General features: G+C 46.5%; 2 protein-coding genes across 3 annotated transcripts in view; one reads left to right on the forward strand and one right to left on the reverse strand.

The window, feature by feature from the left end:
• The window catches only part of SLC66A2 (solute carrier family 66 member 2), a 67,651-nt gene extending 51,322 nt beyond the window's left edge, over positions 1 to 16,329 (forward strand). For both annotated transcript variants that reach the window (XM_088533418.1, XM_088533419.1), the window contains 2 exons: positions 260 to 484; positions 16,316 to 16,329. In XM_088533418.1, coding sequence (XP_088389544.1) covers positions 260 to 467 — 208 coding nt within the window. In that variant the 3' untranslated portion in view covers positions 468 to 484; positions 16,316 to 16,329. The remainder of the gene's footprint in view (positions 1 to 259; positions 485 to 16,315) is intronic.
• Positions 5,304 to 22,729, reverse strand: part of KCNG2 (potassium voltage-gated channel modifier subfamily G member 2) — a 51,878-nt gene continuing 34,452 nt past the window's right edge. Inside the window, exon 3 of the mRNA XM_088533365.1 lies at positions 5,304 to 6,116. Within this exon, the coding sequence (XP_088389491.1) occupies positions 5,304 to 6,116 (813 nt within the window). The remainder of the gene's footprint in view (positions 6,117 to 22,729) is intronic.

The following is a 22,729-nucleotide window of genomic DNA, read 5'->3' on the forward strand; positions in this document are numbered from 1 at the left end:
GGGATTGATGCTTGTTTCAGCTCAGCGTGCGCTGCCTCACGTGGGCGCAGAGCCGCACTCGGGGGCTGTGGCAGCGAGCTGAGGGGCTGCGTGCGCCGCCACCCCCCTCAGCGCTGCCCATGCGCCACCATCCTCCAGGGGCACCGCTGGGGCAGCCCGAGCCGGGTGTGTCGGAAGGGCGCGAGGAGCAGCGATGGCAGCTCCCCGCGCTCGACACCCTTCCCTAGGGTTACGCTTTCCCTCCTTTTCTGTCTTGTAGCGTCAAGATGGTGCTGATGTGGACCAGTGGGGACACCTTCAAGACTGTTTACTTCATCCTGAACCAGGCCCCTTTCCAGTTCTCCATCTGCGGCCTCCTGCAGGTTTTTGTGGACATTGCCATCCTGCTGCAGGTCTACCTGTACAGTTCCTACCCGCAGAAGCCGGCGTCCCACCCTGCGCACCCAGCCAGCGCCAAGGCCCTCTGAGGCCCCACAGGGACTGCGTGCGGAGTCACCCGGGCAGCTCCTCTACCCGTGTAAATACTGCCCACTGCGGAGCTGGAAGCAGGAAGGAGGGCAAGGTTTGGGATGGGGCCCTGCAGGGTTTGGGGCCGACGACTTGCGCGCTTCCTTTCCTGACTCTGCTGTACACACCGGGGTCCTGGTGGTGGGAGGGACACTTTATTTTTGCATATGTACCTACGAGCCTTATCAATTCACATACGTTTGTATATTTAATCACAAGGGCTGGATGTTTTGTGTTTTTAATGCTATTTAAAAACGTTACACCACAGAAATTATAGGATATTTTGTCTGAAACTTTTACCTATTTATATAATATTAAGCCTGTACATTGGCAGGAAGTTTGTGGCATCTGTTAGCTCTCAGTATCACCGCAATGTAGGAGGATGCAGGAGTTGTCTTTTTCTTTCAGAAGGATGTCTGGAGAGCAGAGAAGGTGAGGGAGGGAGGCCCTGCAACAAGGGGGACAGTGGATATGCAGTGTAGAGCCGCAAAGGTCGAAGCGACCCTGCTTGGGTGGCCTTGCAGGGAGAGAAGAGAAAGGTTGGGATGGAGAGAGGATCTCAGCTGAGAGAGCAGGACCTGCAGCTCACAGCCCGGGTTGTTGGAGTTCACACTCGTGCTGGTTCATGCCAAATAAGCCTGGTTTATGTTTTGGGGTATTTCTTGCCTTGGGGAGTTTCTGCTGCTGCCTGGGATCTCCCAGGCTCGTAGATGAACAGCCTGTAGCTGAAGCAGGAGCAAAAAGGCTCCGAGAGCAGAGAACTTCCAAATAAATGCAGATGCGGTGGGTAGGCGCCAGCGTGGGTCACGGCGCCCTTTCTGGGAAGCGCATGTGTCGGGAGCCGCAGGTGGCCGCGGCCCGTGGCTGCTGCCAGCACCGTGACGGAGCAGCAGGCAGAGAGCCCTGGTCCGCGGGAGACGGCTCCCTGCTGCCCAGTGAATCCCACACGGCCGCAGCTGACGTGTTAGAGCTGGGGGAGAGTTCGGGAATGGATTTGTTTCCCTCCAAGACGAGCACAAGAGCTCGTGTTTTCTTGCGTGTGGCAGCAAGTCTAACATTTCAGGGTGCAAATCAGGTACTTTCCGTGCCCTTTTCTTTGGGAATCTTGTGGTCTGAGGAGATGGGAGGGAAGGGGTGTCCCCCCCGTGTGAGGGCTCGGGCTCTTTGCTTGGCACCGCGCTCTTCCCGGCCTGAAGTGACCTTACACGGATGATGCACCCGGCATGGCAGGCTATGAATGTTTTATTCCTCTCTCTTCTTCTATGTTCTGGTTGTGTTGTAGGAACATCTGGGCTTTTGTCTTTTTTTAATTGAAAATGTACTTAACAGCTGGCCTCGCTGGTATGCTGCTTTAATGAGGATTGTATTTCTACTGTATGCAAACGAACACTTTCCTGTGCGTTTTAATGGTCTGAAGTTTCTTCTTTTTTTAATAACTTGTAATGACAAGATTTTTGTATATGGTGGTCTTTTTCTAATATTACGGGGATATAAGAAATAAATGGCTGTTAAGAAATATGCTTCTGTATGTTATAGCTATCCCTGGCAGTGCACGCACTTGGTCACCACTTTGAGCTGCAGGTATTACTGGGCTGGAAGCAACCCTCGTTTTTCCACTTGGGACTCTTCCCTGTGCAGATTCCTAAGTCTGCTACCAGTACCAAAACCAGAGGGCTCTGCGGAGCCTTGATCACATCTGGAACTGCAAATGCTGGAAGGGAGGCCAGTGAAATAATGTCTACAATCATTTTCTATATATGGCATTCAGCAAGGTTGGACACTTGGCCAGAAACTCTAGAACTTCAGCTGATGCTTTAGAGACAAAACATTACAGAACTTTTTGTTGTTGTCAGAAAATATCTGTATCCATCACCTCAGAGAAATAAGAAATCAGTTACTTCAAATACATCTCTTTGAATGTATGGCACATTTCACGGAGTTTATTTTCGGTCAGTTGCAGTGATTTTTTTAAAAAATAAAACCAATCTGTTATATACACATCTCGGTGCTGCTCTGTTCTGTTCGGCGCGCGGGGCAGGCCGCGGCGGCTGCACTTCTTCTCGACACTCCAGGGGCCTCGCTGTGCTCGGCGCCTGCGGAGCTGGAGAAGGGCAGGGGGTGGTGAGGGGCGCTGCGAGGTGGCGGGGAGATCGGTGGGAGAACCGACCTCGCACACAGAAGGGGCTGGGATGGGAGATGCTCCTGGAGCAGAGGCTGGAGGACCAAGGCGCTGGCTCCAGCTGTCGGAGCTGCAGCTCTGCAAGGTGGAGCCCAGGCAGAATCATCACCCCTGGGCATTTGGTGGGGCAATTGGCACAAGCAGAAGCAACTACAGTAGATTTTAAGGCAAAGGGCAAAGCTCAAGTTCCGCTCTTAGTTTGCAAGGGGTCGTAGAGCAAATTTTGGCCCGGTCTTGTGGCATTTGCTTTGCGTGCGTCCTGGCCTGCCTCTGCTGGGAGAGAGAAGGACTTTGTGCGGCCTCACGTGGGCCAGCAGCACCCTCGGGATTTCTCTACCCATCCTTCCCTTCATCTGACTGTTTCTCTCCTGCACCTACTCCTCATGTTTTTTTTTTTAAGGCCCTATCCAGCAAGAGGCGAGGCCTGCTGAGCTGAGGATACCTGTGAAACATCTGCTGTGAGGCTGCCCCGGACCAGGCTGCTGGCCCTCATAGTGTAAAACTTACCGATGTTGGCATCTAAGCAGAAGCAGTACAGCGTTTATTGTAGTTATAAAAATGCCCTTAAATCATTTGTTTACAGTGCCAAAAAAAAGAAAAAACCCCAAACCCCTCAAACACACATAACAAAACATTTCTTCAGCTCCTGATCAAAAGTAATCACCATCACTCATAGGAAGAGCCTTGCTGGGTGAAGCTCATTCTCCTCTGGGTGTCTTTTATGTCTGGCAATTTGAGCACCAGAATTTTATACCGCTTCCAAAAATAATTTGTTTAAAAGGTTCCTGGTTTATATTTGTTTCCTCATCTGTCATGTCAATAGATAAAGCGAAACTTTATTAAAAGCCGACCTTGACTAACAGTATAACGAGTGGGTTTTGTCACTTTATTAAAATTCTGGGCATGCTGGAATTAATTATATCCCTTTTGAAAATACGAAGGACTCTACTGCGGCATAATAGCAACTTGATGGAGCCGGGCAGCAGTGCAGGGCCATCATTTTGTTTTTCTGCACAGCTGCTGAGCTGACGCCAGCCCTCTGCCCGCAGTTTCTCCATGCTGCGGGCCTAGAAGAGGGGCTCTCTAATGCTGTGTGCGGCCACGGTGAGCATTAAACTGCCCTTTCTGCAAGGAAGGCTACTGTGACACGGCTCTTCAGGGAGTACGTTCGTACTGCTAGGGAAAGCCTTCGCTTTGGGCTCCACACTGTGAACCAGTAATTCCACTTGGGGATTCACAGCTCTGCTGGCCGCTGGGCAGGCCGTGCTCCATGCGCTCCCTGTGCTGGCTGCGCGCAGCGGGCCGCAGCGCCTCACCTCGACGCCAGGCCTTAGAGCAGGGAACTCCTGCCTCTGGGATCTCCCGCTTTGATTTTAGAGAAAAAAGACTACAAAGTTAAAATCTATCATGAGTCAGAGCAGCGCAGCCCTGGTACTGATCTGCCAGGAGGCTGAATGAGCCCAGGCGCAGCCGCCACAAGGGGACACATGGGGATTAGCTCAGCAGGGCAACAAGCACCCATGCCCCCACAGGACTCGCCTTCCCTTTGCATTGACATTAACTTGTTGGTACGAGAAGAGGGCGGCACAGCCAGCAGAGCCACCTTCCTCTGTAGATCACAGGATAATCCTTTCCTAAGTAAGAGTGAAAGCGAAGCTCATTCCCCAAAGCAGGACACAGCTGCTGCGCTGCAGCCTGGGCCAGAGGCCACGGCAGGATCTTCACGGGCTCCTGTGGCTTTGCTTGCATGGGGCTGCAGCCACTGCAACCCCCATGAGGGGACAAGAGCAGCTGTGTCCTATCATCACCCTCCCGCTCCTGGGCCGTGTCTGCTTGACATATAGGCATATGTTTTTTTTTTTTTTTTTTCTTAATACGTGAGAGATGGAAGGAATGGAAAGAAAGTGGAGAAATGTTGCGATTTGTAAAGGTACTTGTTATATTCAATTGTGAACAAAGGAAAAAAAAATAAAACCAAGTTAGTTAACATTCAGTACCATAGCTGGGAGGATTGGCTATGTAGTTTCTGTCATGGGGCTAGATACAAAGCTTACCGTGGTAAATGCGCGTATTTGCTAAATAATACATACCGAGCTAGCACACAAGTCAGAACTGCCCAACTGCGGTGCCTGATTTAGAAAAAGGATGAAATCAAGCCCCTGTTGAGAAAAAGAAAGGAAAAGGGAAATATCTGCCCTTCCGCTGCACCCCTCCCTCCCACAGTGCCCCTCGACTTGGTGAGGGCTGTGTTGCCCTGGCAGAGCGGCCAGGAAAAATTCCTGGTGATGCCGGTTCGGGGCTGCCTTCAAGGCAAGGAGGCGATGCATTTGCCCTGCTGCCCTGAGGTACCGACTTGCGGGTACCCTTGCGGGTTGCCAGGGATATTAGCTCGATAGAAAAGAAATGCCCTACGAGTAGCGATGGAGCAGAGCTGCACGCGGTGGAGTTCCTGGGGACACCTTTCAGCAGGCCCTTATAATCCAAAGTTGCTCATTAGGGGCCGCCTCTTGTGTCTGCGCCTAACTCACGCAGTTCAGGAGGCTCTTCTCACAGAAGTGAAAGCCCCTCTTGCCTGCTGCTTCTTGTGCTACCAATTCAAGTCTTCAGCTGTCCAGAGTCAGCACCATCTCTCTTGGTTCGCTGCTGACCGAACCTTCTCCTCCACAGCAGCAGCATGTGGAGGGGGTGAGACACAGAGTCCCTGTGAGCTGTCCCCATCCGGGGCTTTGGTGCTCTCCTCCAGCAGGCGCACATGCCGGCTGGCTGCTCGCTGCTGCTGCTCCTTCAGCTCGCTGTAGGAGCGGGAAAAGGTGTGGAAGATGGAGGTGACGGGGAAAGCCATCAGCAAAATGCCGCTCAGGATACTGCTCAGGGCCACTACCTGTCCTGGGATGCTACGAGGCACCATGTCCCCGTAGCCGACAGTGGTCATGGAGATCACGGCCCACCAGTAGCTGGTGGGGACACTCGTGAACTCCTGCTTGGCTCCCAGCTCGCTCTCGGCCAGGTAGACCAGTGGTGAGAAGAGGGCCATGGCCACGCAGAGGAAGAGCAGGAGGAGCCCGAACTCCCTGGTGCAGCGGCGCACGGTGAGCCCCAGCGTCTGCAGCCCCAGCGAGTGCCGGGCCAGCCGCATCACGTAGAGGATGCGCAGCGCCCGCAGGAAGCGCAGCACCAGGCCCACACGCTCCAGGTACTTGTTGCCAGCTCCACCGCCAGGTTTGCTGCTGCTTTTGGTGGAGACCATGTCCACAATGAGGGAGATGTAGAAGGGCAGGATGGCCAGGATGTCGATGATGTTGAGCGGGGTTTTCAGGAAAGCGCACTTGTTCTCCGCCTGGATGGAGCGCAGGAGAAACTCAAAGGAAAACCAAGCCACGCACACGGTCTCTAGCACGAAGATGTCGTAGCACTTCTGCGAACATTCGCCCTGGGGAGAAGAGGAGGGATACAAAAAGGGGAAGAGAACAGGATTTAGCCAGGGAGCAAGCCAAAGAAAAAGAGCATGGTGGTTCTTGAGGGGGGAGTGCCAAAAACATGTGAAATGGAGAGGAACTGCTAGCCACAAAGTGAAGCCATCGCTATGAAGATCCCTTGGAACAGACGATTAAAAACTAGAGCTCCTCTAGCCAAAGGCCTGACAGGTTAACGAGGTCCAAGAGTATCTCCATGCGCCAGGAATTTGACGTGATGGTATCAGCTGCCCCCCACTGCCAAACAGCCCAGGGCTCACTCCGAGTTTCTAGCTGAGTCTTTAATACCCTTTAGAAAGGTTTACTGCATGATTCATGGATTTTAATAAATGTGTCTTTCCTCCCTCCCTTCCTGATCAATAATAAATTATAAATAGCTCATAAACACTTAACAACATTTTAAGTGCAGTGCTTGGGGTCATCTGTAATCTGTTATTCACAGCGCATAGAACATATTTTTAAATGGAAGTCAGCATTTATCAACACACTATCCCTACAGTTAATCAAAAGACTATATAAAGCAGTGATAAACGTAGTGGTTTTTTTTTTTTTTTTTTTTTTTTTTTTTATGAAAGGGGGTGGAGGTAGGGGCCGGAGAGGCAAGTATTTTTAATTATTTAACCTGTAATAAGTAATTGTAACGATACCCTCCGCAAGCTTCCTGGGACGGAAAAGTATTTTAAAAAGCTTCCCTGTAAGTTCGCTTAGTGGAAAATGAACAGACATCTCTGGCTCTTTAGTTGCCAAACTTGTAAACAAGCAAACCTTGGAGCATTTGAATAGCAATGAGTAACACTGGTGATGATTGGTTTTTGATTGTCAATTCAACAGCAGAAAGGTGGGGACGATTCTCCACTCCCTCTCTGCTGGCGACAGCAGCAGAATAACAAGGGGTTCCTCTAAATAAGCAGAGCTGGATGCAGATAAGTGTGGGGCCGGCGCCATTTTCCTGGTGAACGTTGTGTGGAAGCGCTGCTGCTGCGAGCAGAAGGGACGTGCGTGTTTACAGGGCGAACCGGCCTGGCTCTGAGCTGCTTGTGAGACCGGCTGTAACCGCCCATGGTCACGAGGCCGTACAGCACCCAGTGCCACAGGTATTCGGCCTGCCTGTGCCTCTAGCCCTGCTCACCCGTGCTCAACCGCAGCAGCAAAACGGGCCTGCACAGGGGCAGGGCTGCCCTCGTACCGGGCACACGGACAAGGAGCTCTGCCTGTCCGGCCCCCGCGCCAGGCAGGAGCAGTGGGGCAGCCTGTGCAGCGCGTGGCCACGCGGCCACCTCACCGCTCCCCGGGTGCTTGTACGCTGGTCTCTCCCTGCTGTGAGAAAACGGCAAACCCGGTGCTGGGATTTTTGCTCTGTTCGGGTACTTGAACGCTCCCCAAAATGCAGGGAAGCGACGGGATATATATTTCAAGGGCAGCTGAACTGCTGGCGGCAATGCAGTATCATCACATACAGTTTTTATACACACACACATATATATATGCAGACACATATACATACATATGTACATCTGTAGCTGTGTATATATCTCTGTGTGTGTGTGTATGTATATAAAGCCTTGTGTTACTGAACACGTTAACCAAAATGCTGAGACACCCTTCCCCTTTTCATGCTTAAGGAGAAGAGACAATGACTACAGAGATGTTAACAGGAAAAAAAAAAAAAAGAAAGAAAAAAGGATCTTCAGAGCCTGTTTGAGGTCCTCATATTCAATACTACGAACAACTGTAGGGCCATGTATTTATAGATTTCCGCCCCCCCCCCATTCAACTGGCTTATATCCATCACTGTTGCTCAAGGGGACAATTTTGAAAAATTACTTGTACCATTGAAATTGCTGCCAAGGCCTTAAGCATATTGCAGGGAGGGGAGGAGGAGGGGGGATCTTGCTCCAGTAGCGCAGTGCCTGTCTCAGACAGCCTGCCTTTGGCTTCCTCTCTCATTTCGATAGGTGTGAAGACCAGAAGGAGCTCAGTTTATATCTGCCTCACTGAACTAAATTGGTCACCGACAAGTAGTTCTATCACAGATTTAACCGATGAGGCAACATATATTGTTTTTAGGGGCTGCTCTCCTACCAGATCATGATTAAGGAGTGAGGCTCTTCCCTCGGCTCAGGAACCGCGACGTTTCCACACGCTCGAGCCCTGTGCCCGGGCGCCTCACAGCAGCGCGGAGCCATGGGCAGCGGCGCCTCCCGCCTTGAGGTCTGCCCCAGGACAGGGCCGACTGCTGAAGGCAGCAGCGCTCAGCAGAAAACCTGTGAGTGAGGAGAGCGAAGCAGTAGCAACAGCAAGGAGGGGAAAAAAAGGCCTCCCGTGTGCAAACTGCCTTTCTGTGGAAGGTGCATCGCTACCCTGATACCACACACGGAGACTAAAAATACAGCTTGCCTTAAGAGACCTATCTGGCAGGAAGCTTCTTGCTTCTGTCGTGCCTTGTGTAGGTAGTGTGTGTATAATACACACTGCCATTAACAGAGGAAGGAGCACTGGTGAAGTGAAGCCCATGAAGACTATAGCCTTGAAATGGACTTGCTAAGATATTACAGTGTTTGATAGTTAATCTGGCACTTAATTGCTCCGGTGCTCTCCATTGGGTCCAAAAGGGAAGGAAACTGCTCCAAATTATTTTGTATGTGGGCCTTGGTGTGGGGGCAAATAGACCTGAAAATTTTTCTTCATCAATGGGCTATCTGTGCAGATAGCTCCCAGAGGGAGCTGTTTGCCTGCCTACATAGCAACAAGTTCATCCTACAGATTCACTTGCCTATAGCTTCGCTAGTTACGTCCCCAAGCTTCCTGCAACCCAATCTCCAAGGCACAGGAGCAGCTCTGCAAAGGGCAGAGGTGGCTTTGCTGCTCCTGCAGCTTGGGACAGAGCCATCCCTGCCCTGCTCCTTGCGAGCACTGCAATAAAGAGATGAAATGTGCTCCGTCCCGGGCGGATGGCGGGCTCTGGCTTTTCTCCGCTCTCCCCGCTTCCCCCTGCTGACAGCTAACGTCGTGAATGCTGAAATGTTTACTTTCAGGAGAGTGGAGTGATAATGCTCTGTTACACAGAGTTCATTTTAATGGGCTGACACGGTCCCCTCTTTTAGCTAATGCATAATTATCTTAGCAGAGTGCTAGTCTTTCTCAATATTGTTATTAACCTATTGCAATCTGAACAAGACGGGCTCTGTCCAAAGGCTGTTCTGAGAAAAAGAGGATCTGAAGAGGCTTTTAGAAAACAGACTTGTCTATTAACCAGCCAGAGGCCATTTTCTTCATTAATTGAATCTATTTCTGTTCCCTGGACCATGTTTTGGTAGCATCTAGGTATGACCTATTATAATCCCAACATGAAATCACAAACAGTAACAGCAGAAAATGTGTTTTATGCCGTTTTATGCTCTTTGCACTTTGGTTCTCTTGGCTGCAGCTGCTTCTGTTTGATGCTTTTTCCCCTTGATTTGATAATGACATAGAAAAAGCCTTTTTTTTTTTTCTTTTTCTAAGACTTTCAGCTTTGTATTTTGGAGATATAACTCTGCTTAGGGCTTTTTTTTTTTTTTTTTTTTGCATTTAAGAAAACAAACAAAAAAGCATATACACACACTGATGTTGGGGATAAAAAGGGACCAAGAATTAATCAACCATTGGAATAAAAGAAAAACAAGTGTGAACAGAATGGGATAGCATCCTGCCCAAAATAGATCCGTACCAAATAGATATATTCTCCAAAATGATCCAAGTTGCAGCAACTCATGGCCATCAACATGCACATAAACAACTAGTTAACTGATTTTCACTTTTCCTTAGTAGAATAGCTAGTTCTAATGCTAACTAATCCTCTAGGCTGGTAAATTTGTATGATTACACATTCACATCTGCACTACCAACTAAAGATACGTTAAAATGGACCACTGACAAACTTCTTTTAATTCTGATTTTTTTTGAGTGCCGAACAAAACATCACAACAGCAATCACAAAGGCACCCTCCACTTCACCTTTCTAATATTAAATGACTAATGCTTTAATATAATATGTATGCATGCATATATTTGTGTGTGCATGTCTGTTTCTTTCCACTAACAAGCAGATTCTTTTTCCTCCTGTGCAGAAATGAATTGCATATGAGAAAATAACTTACACTGCATACTGGGGCCATGTCCTAATGTCAACTCAGGACAGCAAAAAAGAAAAGAAGGAAAGTTTCAGTGAGTGATCCTATGCAGACAAATTAAAGTGAGTGTTTTTGCTAAGATTTATAGATATTTGCTGTCAAAAAGCCAACTGCAGTAACTTCCCTGTGGAGAAACATTTTCTTTGCCAAAGGAACTACTGAGAAAATTACAAAAAGAAAAGCTGGTGTCACTGATGTTCAAATCTAACTGCATTCATTGCTCTGTATGGCCCATCTAAAAAGTGAAGGCATCCTTCAGAAATGGTTTGGTTTGGCTGGCACTGGTAATTCCCTGTACTGCGCCCCAGAAAAATTCTAGATCTTGTTGCGTGATTTCTTGACCCTTACTTTGGCCTCCGTGGCCTCCTGAGAAGAAATTCTGCTCTTTCTCTAGATTCTTGTAGGCTTTGACAGCATCTCTCTCCTCTGGTATTAGGAGATGTCAAAAAGACAGGTCACCTCTGACCACCACAGGTCCTGTGTCACTCCGCACACATTTTTGTGTAGTCAGCAGCTCCCCAGCATTGTCAGGAAAAAAGCTGTAAAGCCTCAGTGCCTCCCACTTTGCTCCTATAGAGACGGATTTCCCTTCATGTATTAGCACTGTCAAACTGATGGATTAAAAATATTTTTTTAAAAATGAGAGTAGTTCCATTAAAAAATATCTTACATAAGCTTTAAAATCACAGCATTTAAGAAAAGGTATTTTGACTCTCTTTCACTTGCCTTTTGTTGACACAAGCCTCTTGGTTCATGTTTTTCAAGTGTTTCCCTGTGCTCATGTGATCAAACCCTTTATTAATAAAAATCTGGCATTTGGAATCTTACATAACCCACGTCTCAGCACCTGAGAGCAGTCGCGAGAGAGCTAAAGTATCCGAAGCCCTCACAAAACCCTGCTCGCGGCCTGATGGCCACGCGGCTACGCGACAGACACGTTGCGTGTTCTCCCCGGGCCTGGAGGCAAAGCGGAGCTGTTTGGTTCACTGAATGTCCATGTGGAGATGTAGAGGGCAGACCCCCTACTTCAGACTCAGTAACAGCCTTATGGTTACAGCACGTGCCTGGCCTGTGGAAGACCCAGTTTCTGCCCTCCAGGAGCCAGTGTGGAAACCTGCTCCTGGGTCTGCCATAACCTGAGGGAGTACCTGGAGCATCAGGCTTCTCATAGACTGGGTTAAGGCCCCTTTTTATCCCAAGTTTTGCTTGTGAATGAAGAAAACTTTCCCAAGAAAAATTCAAGCAAAATGGCAAGGTACCCATAAATAAAATATCCCCATTGCACTCAAATAAACCCTTAAATTTTGTTCACGCTACCGTTTTTTGATGAAAAGCAATTTTCTGAGGAGAACGTCCTGCCCCTTTTCAAGGAAGGGTGAGTGCATGACTCTTGCCATGTGACCCACCGCTGGAGTGTTGCCCTCAGACCCAGACTGCCCTCTTGGCGATGGAATCTGGTTTGAAAGCGAGCCAGCCTGCTCTGAACAGCTCTTGTGCTCCTGAGCAAAGATGATTCAGCTGCTGCATGGTCTGTCCTCAAAGTGTTCTGCCTGTGAATTCAAAGTAATGGTGTCTGCTTCTGAAGTCATCAAGGAGCTATGCAAGAGCCCTCTGGTTCCTGCTATACACACTTTGATCTGCAGATAGAGCTCAGTTTGTGCTTCATCTTCAACCCAGCTGTGCCTTGCTGGCACAAGTAGCTCCTGTAGGATTGCCCTTGGGATGGCATGTTTCTTTTTGCATAGAGGAAACAGGCAGGAGCTATACCTGTTCTAGGCATATCTCCAGATCTCCTTCGATCTCAATGCAACACAGCCCCAAACCACCCTCTTTCAACACATTTGTCTGTCATTTTCATTCTGCAAAGTGAAGCCACAAGCAAATATGAATCACAAAACAGAATATGGGACACGCCAAAAGACTACAGCAACTGCTAGTGGGTAACCTTTCAGGGTGTGTAAAATCCACAGCCAGAGTCTAATCAGCTTGTAAAATTATAAGCCACACTCTTCAGCTGCAGCCATGTAGTCAAAGAGTTACTGAGATGCAGCTACCTGCATGTGCCTTGCACTTATGTTTCCAAGTGCTCTCACACAGAACTACAAAGCTAGATGGATATGTTAAAAGCCCAGAAAAGGCTCTGGGAATAAATTAGAGGGAAGAGACTAACCTGTGTGCGAGGAGTTTACCCCTGTGCCTATGGGGAACATAGAGGCTACAGATGATCCCAGCGGCTGCGCCAGTCGGGCAAGTCAAGCAGTTGGGCTTCCGAGAGCTGCCCTGCCTTGTCCTCAAGCAGGCTGCTCCTTGGGGCCAAGTCAGCTCCCAAACACATAGCCAGACCTGGATAGCCAGACCTGGATAATGCAGGTGGGAATGTAGGTTTCTATGCCATAGACGTTGAGCCTTGAGACGTGCTATCTTTCCTTGAAAATGTCTCAGACATTTGAGTCACATCATTGAGGCAAGAGTTAGTTACATTGTAAAGAAAGACAGAAACACTGAGGATTTGACCAGCTGTAGCGATCCTAGGGCTGCCATCCATTTCCCTGCCTCCTTCACTTACTGTCCTTGCCACATAACCAATTTATTCTTCACAGCCCATTGGCCTCCTTCTTTTTGCCCTATGATACTGACCCCCTGCAGTAGAGTTGCTGGGAAGAATGGAAAACAGGTAAATAATAGTGCTACACATGCACCAAATGCCCTCTCCTAAATACCTTCCCCTTGGCCAGCATTCCTCACACCTGTGCTCCCTGTTAGCACTCATTTCTCCAAGAGCAACAATATTTATTAGATGGAAAGTAACATTATCTGGCTGTCCTCATGGAAATCAACCAAGAACTGAAAACTGCAAGCAGCACAAAATACATAAAGAATGAAAAAGACCATAAATACATACAGAAAACAGATGTAATTGCAGGAACATCATCCACTCCCCTGTTCTTAAGATGCCTATCAGGAACAAAATAGTACCTCACCCCAGGATGAGTGTGCATGCTGGGGGATATATAAAACATCTGACATTTAAAAACTCGTCAGACTTGGTGACCACAGCTGGGAGCAACTCAAGGGAACAGGATGTGCTAACACCTCCCAGCCTGATGATACCACACAGCAGGGACAGGGACTACACTACAGCTTAAGGAGCAATGATGGTGCGCACGTTTCTTACCAGGCATTTCTTAAGGTTCTGCTGCCTTCTCACTGTGCTAGTATTCTCTTCGCTTTGTATTTCTTGGTTTTCTAGTGTTTGTAGCCTGTTTCACTATAGTGAGTAAACACAGCTTCTCAGGAGCTTTGGTTTTCAGCCTTGAAACAAACCATAATATCAGATCACTAGGTTCTTGGCTAGCAAATACATATGTGCACTCACACACCCCTACCCACAAAACAAGTGACAGCTGTATTGGAAACCTGCTGGGTCCCAAAATGCAAGTTCTGGCAGGACGCTTCAAACCAGAACAAGTGGGGAGAGTAATGTAAGTTCCTTGGCTGAGTAGTGGGATGGAAAGCCTATCTTACATGAGAGAATTAAATGCATTTGGCTTGTTTAGCAAAATCAGGGCAGAGGAGAGAGCCAATTGCTGTCTGTAAACACATCAAGGAGATAAAGAGAACTGCTCTTTAGCAGCATAGTCCAACGTCCTCATTCAAGTTTCTCTCTGGAGCTGTGGAAAGCACTGCTGTCTCCATCTATTCCCTGCATGTCTACAGTCCCCAGCTCAAGCATGCCAAGGAAAATATGATCCTCTTCAGCACAAAGGCAATCAGAAAAGCTCAGAGTACCCTCCTGGGCTGCCTATACTCCTACAGGTGACTTCGTCCAGGAGCAGCTGAGAAGTTGCTGCACGGACATCAGCAGTTAAGTTACAGGACTCGGACAGCAAGACAGGAGCGGGGAGGAGAGGGAGGTGACACTTTACATTTGCACCACCTGTTTGCAAAGAGACCATATGACTAATCAAAGGGACAATGTTGTCAGGAAAAAAAAATAGGGGCAGACTGGCTTTTTGGAAGCTACTCATCAGAAGACAAATAAGGTTCCAAAATAGCCCTCCGGCAGGAACAGGCAAGACCAGAGGCCTTTCAAGCTGAAGCTTCCCAGTGACTGAAAGTGACTGTGTGATGCGGTCACCCATGATAGCAAGGGGCTGCACTTGCAGACTTCAGAGGACCCCTCCAAATTCTACATTCCTAAAATGTTCAACTAGCAAAGGAAATTACGAGCTTGGGTAAAGATGCTGGGACTAGGGCCTCGGGGAATCTGAAATTCCTTTCTGGCTTGTCCACAATTTTCTTCTGTTTATGTAAGATACTCATAAACAAGTTATTAATGGTATTTAAATATTTACAAACTACACGTGCAAGAATAGACTTACTGTCCTTCTATAGAACAACTCCTGTGAGTCAAAATAGTGATTAGCTGTAGTGGGGGTCTACTCAGGGAGCTTGGACCATTTTACAGTCTCTCAGTGCCCTCTGCACATGGTTGAAAGACAAAGAATTACATAAGAAGAAATGGACCCACGAGAACAAGGCTTCGTAACTGAAACTCATGAACCTCCATGGCATTTGAGGTGGGATTTCACATGTGGCAGTGTTGCTCCATGGCAGACCCCTGCCTGCAGGAAGCCCACAAGGGTCCCCAGCACCCATAGCCCAGGAGGGCACCTGCGCCCGCGGGACCTGCACACGTTGAGCTCTGGTGGTGCTCGGCGCAAAGGACTTGTTTATTGTGTCACTGCCACCCTCGGCAGCACTAATAAGGGAAAGAACCATGATCTCGCCAAGCAGTGGTATCCTCCAAATAATAATAACTTCCCTTTAGAAACACTGACATTCTTAGTGTCTCTGAAAAAAAAAATCTGTTTATGGAATGCTTTTCTTGAGTTTGGTCCGGTTTTTCACTAAAATTGAAAGTTAAAAAAAATAATTAAACACCAGAAGACTCCCCTCCCCTCAATTTCACATAACTATAAACTGTAGTATATAAACTATAAATTTTCCTTCTCAGTCCATTCTCTTTTATAGCTCTGATCAAGGCATCAGAGCCCCTGAGGCTTAGAAAATACAGTATTTTAAAAACTCCCTCCGCATAAACCTAAGTAAATGCTAAGCCCTGAGCTCTTATGTGAGGAAGCTCAGTTACCTTGCTTATTAGCCATCTCCCGCTTTACAGAGAAGACCAGCTTGTGATTTCTATCCTACTGGGCCAACCTGTAGTGCTCAGCAAACAAGACGGAACCTCCCCACAGCCTTGATTCAACAAACTCGAGCGTGACCCTTGGCATTTACAGCACGCCTGTTCCTCGTAGGCATGGCGGGACTCCGAATACAGAGACGGGGCCCGCCTTCCATAAGTGGCGGTGTAAATCCAAACAGGGCAGAACCAGTGCAGGGCTAAGTCCTTGCTGGGGCCCTGCTGAGCTGTGTGATCCATTCCCGCCAGGAATGGGACCATGTAGCCCCAACACTGCTCCCCAAAGGCAATAGCCCAAGCGGGACATGGCTGCCCCACAGGGTGGACTTCTGACCTCTTTAAGCAAATTGCTCCTTTCCTCTTAGGATGCTCCTGCTGTAATCCCACCTACACAACGCTGGGGTAAAACTATGCTGAGGTATCTTGCTGTGCTACATATAAATGCACAGGGTCCAGAACTGTGAGCTGCCTTAACCATACTCTCTCTTTTTTCCCTTCTTCTTTTAAAGCTTGGCTTACATATTAAATAAAAGCTCCTCAGTCCTGTTTTCACTCTCATACACACATATTTTATAACACACTAAACTGGATTTTAAGATCTTATTCTTTATAGCATTTTAAGGCTTATTTTCCCTATTATACCCCCAGTTTTCCTTTTGTTTATAGGCTTTTCTCCTCCTCCTGCCTCCCACTTATTGCTTATTCTATTTTACTGAATCACATTATTTTGGTGGTTCCTGTAACACGGGAGAATCTTTTTGTTCTCCTTGGAAGAAAGAAGGACGGAGTCAGCCATATGTTTTTCCTCTTCTATTTTCTTTCCAACCTGATTTTTTCCCTTTCTCTTTATCCCATTATCTGAAAGCAAGTGAAGTATTTGCCTGTCTTGCCTCTGGGTAGATTTGCTCTCCTGCTGGTACCGGCCCAGGAGCAGCTGGCAATCTGCTACTACATTGCCCTTGCACTAAGGCGCTGGGAAGTTGTATTCCTGCATCTGTGAAGGGCTGAAATCTGTTCAGGATGGCTCTGGCCACTGCAAAATCCTGCAGTCTTCCACATTTCCTGGGACTGCTCCAGGAAACAAGAACAGTGTTTTCTGCGACCCCAGAACAATATACAGAGCCTGGGTTACCTGACACTTAGCCAGTGCTTTTACTGTGTACAACACTGACTAGCCGTGGACTGAGAAAAACACCCACAGCTTCTGCCCACAGAAGCCCTGTGCACAGACCCTTCAGGAGCTGCATTTTCTGTTCTGTTGTTGTCTCTACCCAGGGTCCCACATGCCGGGTTTCAAACAAAGCTCGGGATGTACTGAATGACTGGGACCTTCACACTATTGTCTGCATTCTCTATTGGTTTCCAGGCTCAGGAAACTATCTGGAGCAGAAGGAAAATGTATGCATACGTGGGAATGTGAGGATATGCCAGGAAGCCTGGCATTTATCATGGTTATTGTGGTCAAGGTGGAGCTGCCTTGTCCTGCTCACAAATGACCCAACCAGCTGGAGCTGAAGAGCAGCTGGGCCCTGGAGCTGAATCTGGGCCGCAACCCGGCCCATTCCCTGGTACAACCTGCCCCCGTGCCTGCAGCTACAGCCAGGGCTGCACGAGGCTTTGGTCGGGATGCTGTGGGCATAGGCCAGGCGCCCCCGCACCCCTCCTCTGCAGGCAGCTTTCAAACTCTCAGCGCTTCTTCTGGCTGCCTTTGCCATTAATCACAATTATAAATCATCACGGCTCACTCCATCTTACCGATGACTTCAGGGCTGAATGTAAGCGGGCCAAAAAAAGCCTGGGCTTATACCATCTTTACTGGAAACTCCTGCTCCTCAGGGCAGCTGGCCCAAGCGAGAGCATCGCTAACAGGCTGGCAAGGGCTCACACACTCGTAAGGGCAGGGATGGCTGCCGGGCTCATCCCCTGCGGAGCTCCTCGTGAATCACACCCAGGGCTTCAGCTGAGCTGCAGCAGGCAGCCAAGGGCAGCCAGAATGCACTCGAACGCGGCACGAGCTGCCCCAGCGCCGCTGGCCGAGCCGCTTCCCGCGCGAACCCCCGCGCTCTGCAGGCTGCAGAGGGCAGCGGCTCCAGCTTCACGTGCCGGCTCCCTGCCCAACGCTGCCCATGCACGTTCCCTTTCACTGCTGTTTGCTGAATTAAAACTCCTTTCAGTATCCCCTTCTAAAGCTGCTTTTCCACGTTTTAAACCATTATTTTAATTTCTCCCTCCCAGCTTTCCTGTTTTAAAGATATCTAAAGTCTTATGTTTCATCTCTTCTCTACCAGGTGAAAATGGGAAATCGGGTACAGTAGATGATTCACCACGATCTCCATATCCTTTCCGAGTCCTGTCTTTCCACAAGGGTCTTTTATCTTGGGTGCACTTTCTGTACTTACAGGGTGCACTCTGCATTGATGAACTTGCACACAGCAGCCAGGCTCAAATCAGTTCAGCTTACTTCCAACATTTTGCTGCTATCTGCACATTTCTTTTGAATTATTCTCTATTTTCTCCCAGAGCACCAGTGACAAAGCTAAGCAGCTCTGGACCAGAACGGAAGACATTTGTATGTGCCTTCCTGCATGCACTACCACTTGGTCGTAGTTTCTCATGTAGTTTTTCTTCTACTGCAAGAGCTATCAGAAAACTTTAAATCATTTAATAAGGGAGGTAAGTTTCTGAATCGTGCAATTTTTATTAAAGGAAGAGGTTGTGTGGCACTAATTCAAATGTATCACAGAAATACAAGTGCTTACATCAAAAGTTGTTTTTCTCAAACAACTTCATAAACTTACAAAAAATATTTTACGTTTGGCCAAGAAGTGATTTTCTGCATAGAATACATTGAAATATACTGTTGTCCTCATAAATGTGACTGTTTGCACTCAATACCATCTTTTTCACAATTTTGCTTAGAACTAATGCCATGCTTATATGCTTACCTAACTGTGGTTAATTTATACTTTTAAAGTTGCCAACCTTATAATTTTCTTCCAAACCTTTCTTAAGCCTTGTTTAAAAAAACTCTAGCCAAACTTTGGCTGTTTACTTTGAAATTATTGTTTATATTCCACATTTCTGCCTTAGTTTGTCTTGAATTTAATTCTCTTCATGGTCACTGCAAGAATTCCTCAATTTCAAAAATTTTGGTGGTTTACCCCTGTCACCACACTGTAAGCAAAGAAAATATAAGTATTTATAATTCTAAATGATTGAATGCCATTTTTCTAAGGGCTGCACATATCGATTAGGTCTTTATGTCAGTCCAATTACATGAGGTCTGGCCAAATACAAATTTAGTTGTTCTCTCTCATTCCAAACCTCCCAAATTGTTAGCAACAATTGAGCATTGAGATGAAATTTCCAGCTGATATTTTTATTCCAAATAAAGGACAGTTTTCCCTCTTTCAAACCACTAGACAGGACTGAATAAGCTCACATAGCACAAGCTTTCTTATGAAAGGCAGCGGAGCAACCGATGGAGTGAAGATGCTATGCTGTGGCCTCAGGATATTACAAAGCAAGCTAATACTGAGGAGTTGTATTAATTTTACAAAGATGACTGGAGGCCAAACAAATATTATTATGACATTTCTTCAAAGACTCCCTAGATGGTTTACCTAGGGGCTAGGGGAATAAATAAAATAGGTAGGTACAGATAACTTACAGTGGTGAAACCAGAAAAATATGAAGAGAGACCAAGAATGGAGCGTTTGGGTGAGCCACATTACACAAAATGTGAACCGGTTAACAACAGGACAAAGTTACCAATGCTTTTATGGAAGATTCTTAGCTATTCAATTATTTATCATTAATGTCATATTTCAGCATACCTATACAATATTTAAAAGAAGACCTGAGTTTGCTATTTATGCATGAGAGGATATACTGTAGACCAAAAGAGTTGTTATTAACAAGTCAAAGAAATTTTATCTTTTCCAACTCTTGCCTCACCCCCAAGCTCACAGAACATAGAAATCCACTCTCCATTTTCTGACTTGTAACATGGATATTACAGAGACTTTCAGTGGGTTCCCAAAAATTTATTGTAACCCACCATCCTCAAAGTTTTCCATGGAAACTCCTTGTCCTGTGAAGAAGGTTATCTCTTTACTCGGGAAAAGCAGCTCAGGATTGAGATCCAAGGTGAAGAAAAGCCGTGGCACTAGCAGTTCAGGCAGTATCTTTGCTGTGATGGGGAATTTCAAGCAGAGGATCTGCAGACTCACCATGTACAAACCTGTTCTACAATTCATCTGCCCCCTCCATGCTAAGGGCAACTCTTAATGAAAGAAAATATGATATTCCTCCCAACTCCCTTGATGCAACAGAAAAGGCATTTCCTTTTCTTACTGGGAGCACCTACCCTTTATCTTCTCTAGAAGGAGTTGCTGTCATACAACAACTTGATACAGCCCCTAAAGTTTAAATAGCTTGAATCCAGCAGTAAGATGGAATTTCTTTTTTCAGAAGAGGGAGGATTATAGAGGATAAAATGTAGATAATTCTTGACTATTTTTCCAAAGGGAAACCAAACAGAAGACAGAGAGCTGGGGAGAGCTCTCCAACAGTCATGATTAAATACAACTAGTTGTGACAAAGCCCTCTGTCCATGCAACCAAAATCAACAATAACTACTCTTTAAAAGACTGCTTATTCATTAGTCCCTTAAGACAGTCTTGCTAAAAGGGTGTGAGGAACTATCTCCAAAAGAGCTGGCAAAATTGGCACCTATGAAAGAGGTGATTTCCAGGTAAGGTGAGTGCAGAGCAGGGGACAATGCGGACGCACGTGGCGGCGAGCAGGACTGCGTGCAGTGCTGAGCACCCACACCACCAAATGTGTCTCCCTGGACTGCAGATGCAGGAGTCCTGAACTCAGCAGGCTGAACGGATACTGAGGGATGCTCTAACATTAACAGCTGGGTTTGGATAACCATCCACGGAAACATTTGAGACTGATATCCACAAAACGAAAGGCTAGCACAGACATTCCTTATATGTTAAGGACCGTATCATTCAGATGATTTGCAGGCAAGCACAGTTCACAGGAAAATGATCAAAGGACATGATCACTGCTTCTTGAGACCTGCAAAGAACATTTTGCTATTAGTGTTATATCTGTAAATTCCATGGGAGTCAGATGAAAGATGCTCACAACTCCAAAAGCCACACAGCTCCATACACAAGGTTTAGATTGCACCACACAGAAGTTTCCGGCTCTTTGATTTTAAAGCTGTGTGTGACCCACAGAACACGACTGTCATTTTTATCTTTCAAACCTCCTCATTTTCAGCTGCTTTCATACAAACCTGAGCAGTCTGCAAGGCAACAAGCCCAGCGTATTTCTCTGATCATAACGCAGGAGCTGTGAGACCTATGGGATGATTCCTCAGTGATGGTTAAGGATGTGTCAGACTTGCACTGTGCAACTCTGCAGTTGTTGCCCTTCAGCTTGAGATTGCCAGGACAGCTGACAGTGCACCACTGCATTTTGTGTGAACAACAGCGGTCTGATCTATGAAAGGAAGAAAATTTCTTGCTCAGAAACCTAGCTTGCAGCCTGATGTATGAGAAATGGGCACAGCTACCTGAACAGGAGCACAGATGCAGTTTTTATTTCTCCTATGTTAAACATCATAGATATTCTGTTTAAGACATTCACGACCTAATCATGAGACTGCATAAAACAGGTGATCAAACTGTAAGAGACAGAAGGAACACATAAACAGTGAAACAAAGTTTTGCTCATCTCTGATGACTAAAGCTCTGGATAGGATGCTCCAGTGAGTTTTAAGCTTATAATTTGGAGTTTACGTTAACATTTTTAAACAAGCGCTGCCCAAGCAGAAAATCTACCCTGAAGTTTATGAAGGAAAAATAACACTGTATTTCAGTTGAAATACAGCACTGCAGCACTGGTGAGCACTATGTCCCTTAAGTAAGGACATGTGAATGTGAAGGTGAATCCCACGTGTCTGCAGGAACTCCACTGTGCACAGCAAAGTACTATAGGAATGACAGGAACGACTGCTGATTGTCACTTGGTCTCTCCCTGGCCACCAGCCAGTTGTGGGAAGAGCTGCCCAGGGCAAACCCAAAACACAGATCAGCACTACAGGTTACAAGCAGCCCACCAAGCAGTGCTTTCAGATGTTGTAACTGCTGCCATTGTTGCAGCTCATTGTTTTGGCACTTAAATAGCAGAATCCTAAGAATGAGTTAAAAATGAAATTCTCAAATGATCCACAGAAAACTTAGCCAGTCCAGTTCCCTAAGATACTTTTTAAAAAAATCACCCTCAGTGCTTGGATATTAGAAATAGGTATCCATAATTCCTGCAAGGAGATTTTTTAAGGTATGTATTTTACACTGACTGTGTAATAACTTCTAGAACAGAATATTCCACAAAGAGGAGAAAAAAAACAACCTACATTTTTTAAGATTTTCATTCATGGAACCAGACTGCCTAAGCATCACTTAAAGATGTGGCTCTAAATTAAAAGTTTGAGGGTCTCAGCATCACACATAGAAAAATAGCTCAATACACCTACAAACAAACAAACAAACAAACAACAACCCTACAGCTCCTCAGTAATGGAAAGCTTCATTCAAGAGTCTCAAGTTGAAAGCCATCTTAGGATAGAAAGCATCAACAACAATTGTTTTTATCCCTCCACATTATTTTTTCATGAAATAAGTAAAAGACTTAACTTAAAAATGACAGTTTTGCCCACTTAAAAGTACTTGGAACTGTAAGTCTTTTGAGACAACAGGATTCCATTTGTTCAACAAATGTTTGACATTTCTGACACTCTGAGGTCCCAAATGGTTATATGTCATCCTCATTTACCTACCTATTTAGATTACAAACATAAACAAATCCATAGGAATAGTCATCACGGAAAACTTTCCTAACTTTGAAAATGTTTATTGTATATCTTTGCGGAATGAAATCTTCTGGCACAAGATTGTTTAAAACCCACCTTCACAATTTATCTTTTCTCCATCCTCAGCAACATGAAAGCTGTGAAAATTAAGCCTAGAAGGTTAAACAGTTTCAGGCTTCTTTATGAGCTATTATTATCTTTATTATTTATGAGTCTTTTTGTTATAATGTTCTTCAGTTGAGATTATGGAACTATAACTTCCTATCAGAGTATCTTTAATTAGCCTGGCTTTTCCCAGTACGT

This window comes from Tinamus guttatus, unplaced genomic scaffold, assembly GCF_059628265.1.
Source record: "Tinamus guttatus ecotype Peru unplaced genomic scaffold, ASM5962826v1 Tinamus_guttatus_pri_ptg000497l, whole genome shotgun sequence".
Taxonomy (NCBI): domain Eukaryota; kingdom Metazoa; phylum Chordata; class Aves; order Tinamiformes; family Tinamidae; genus Tinamus; species Tinamus guttatus.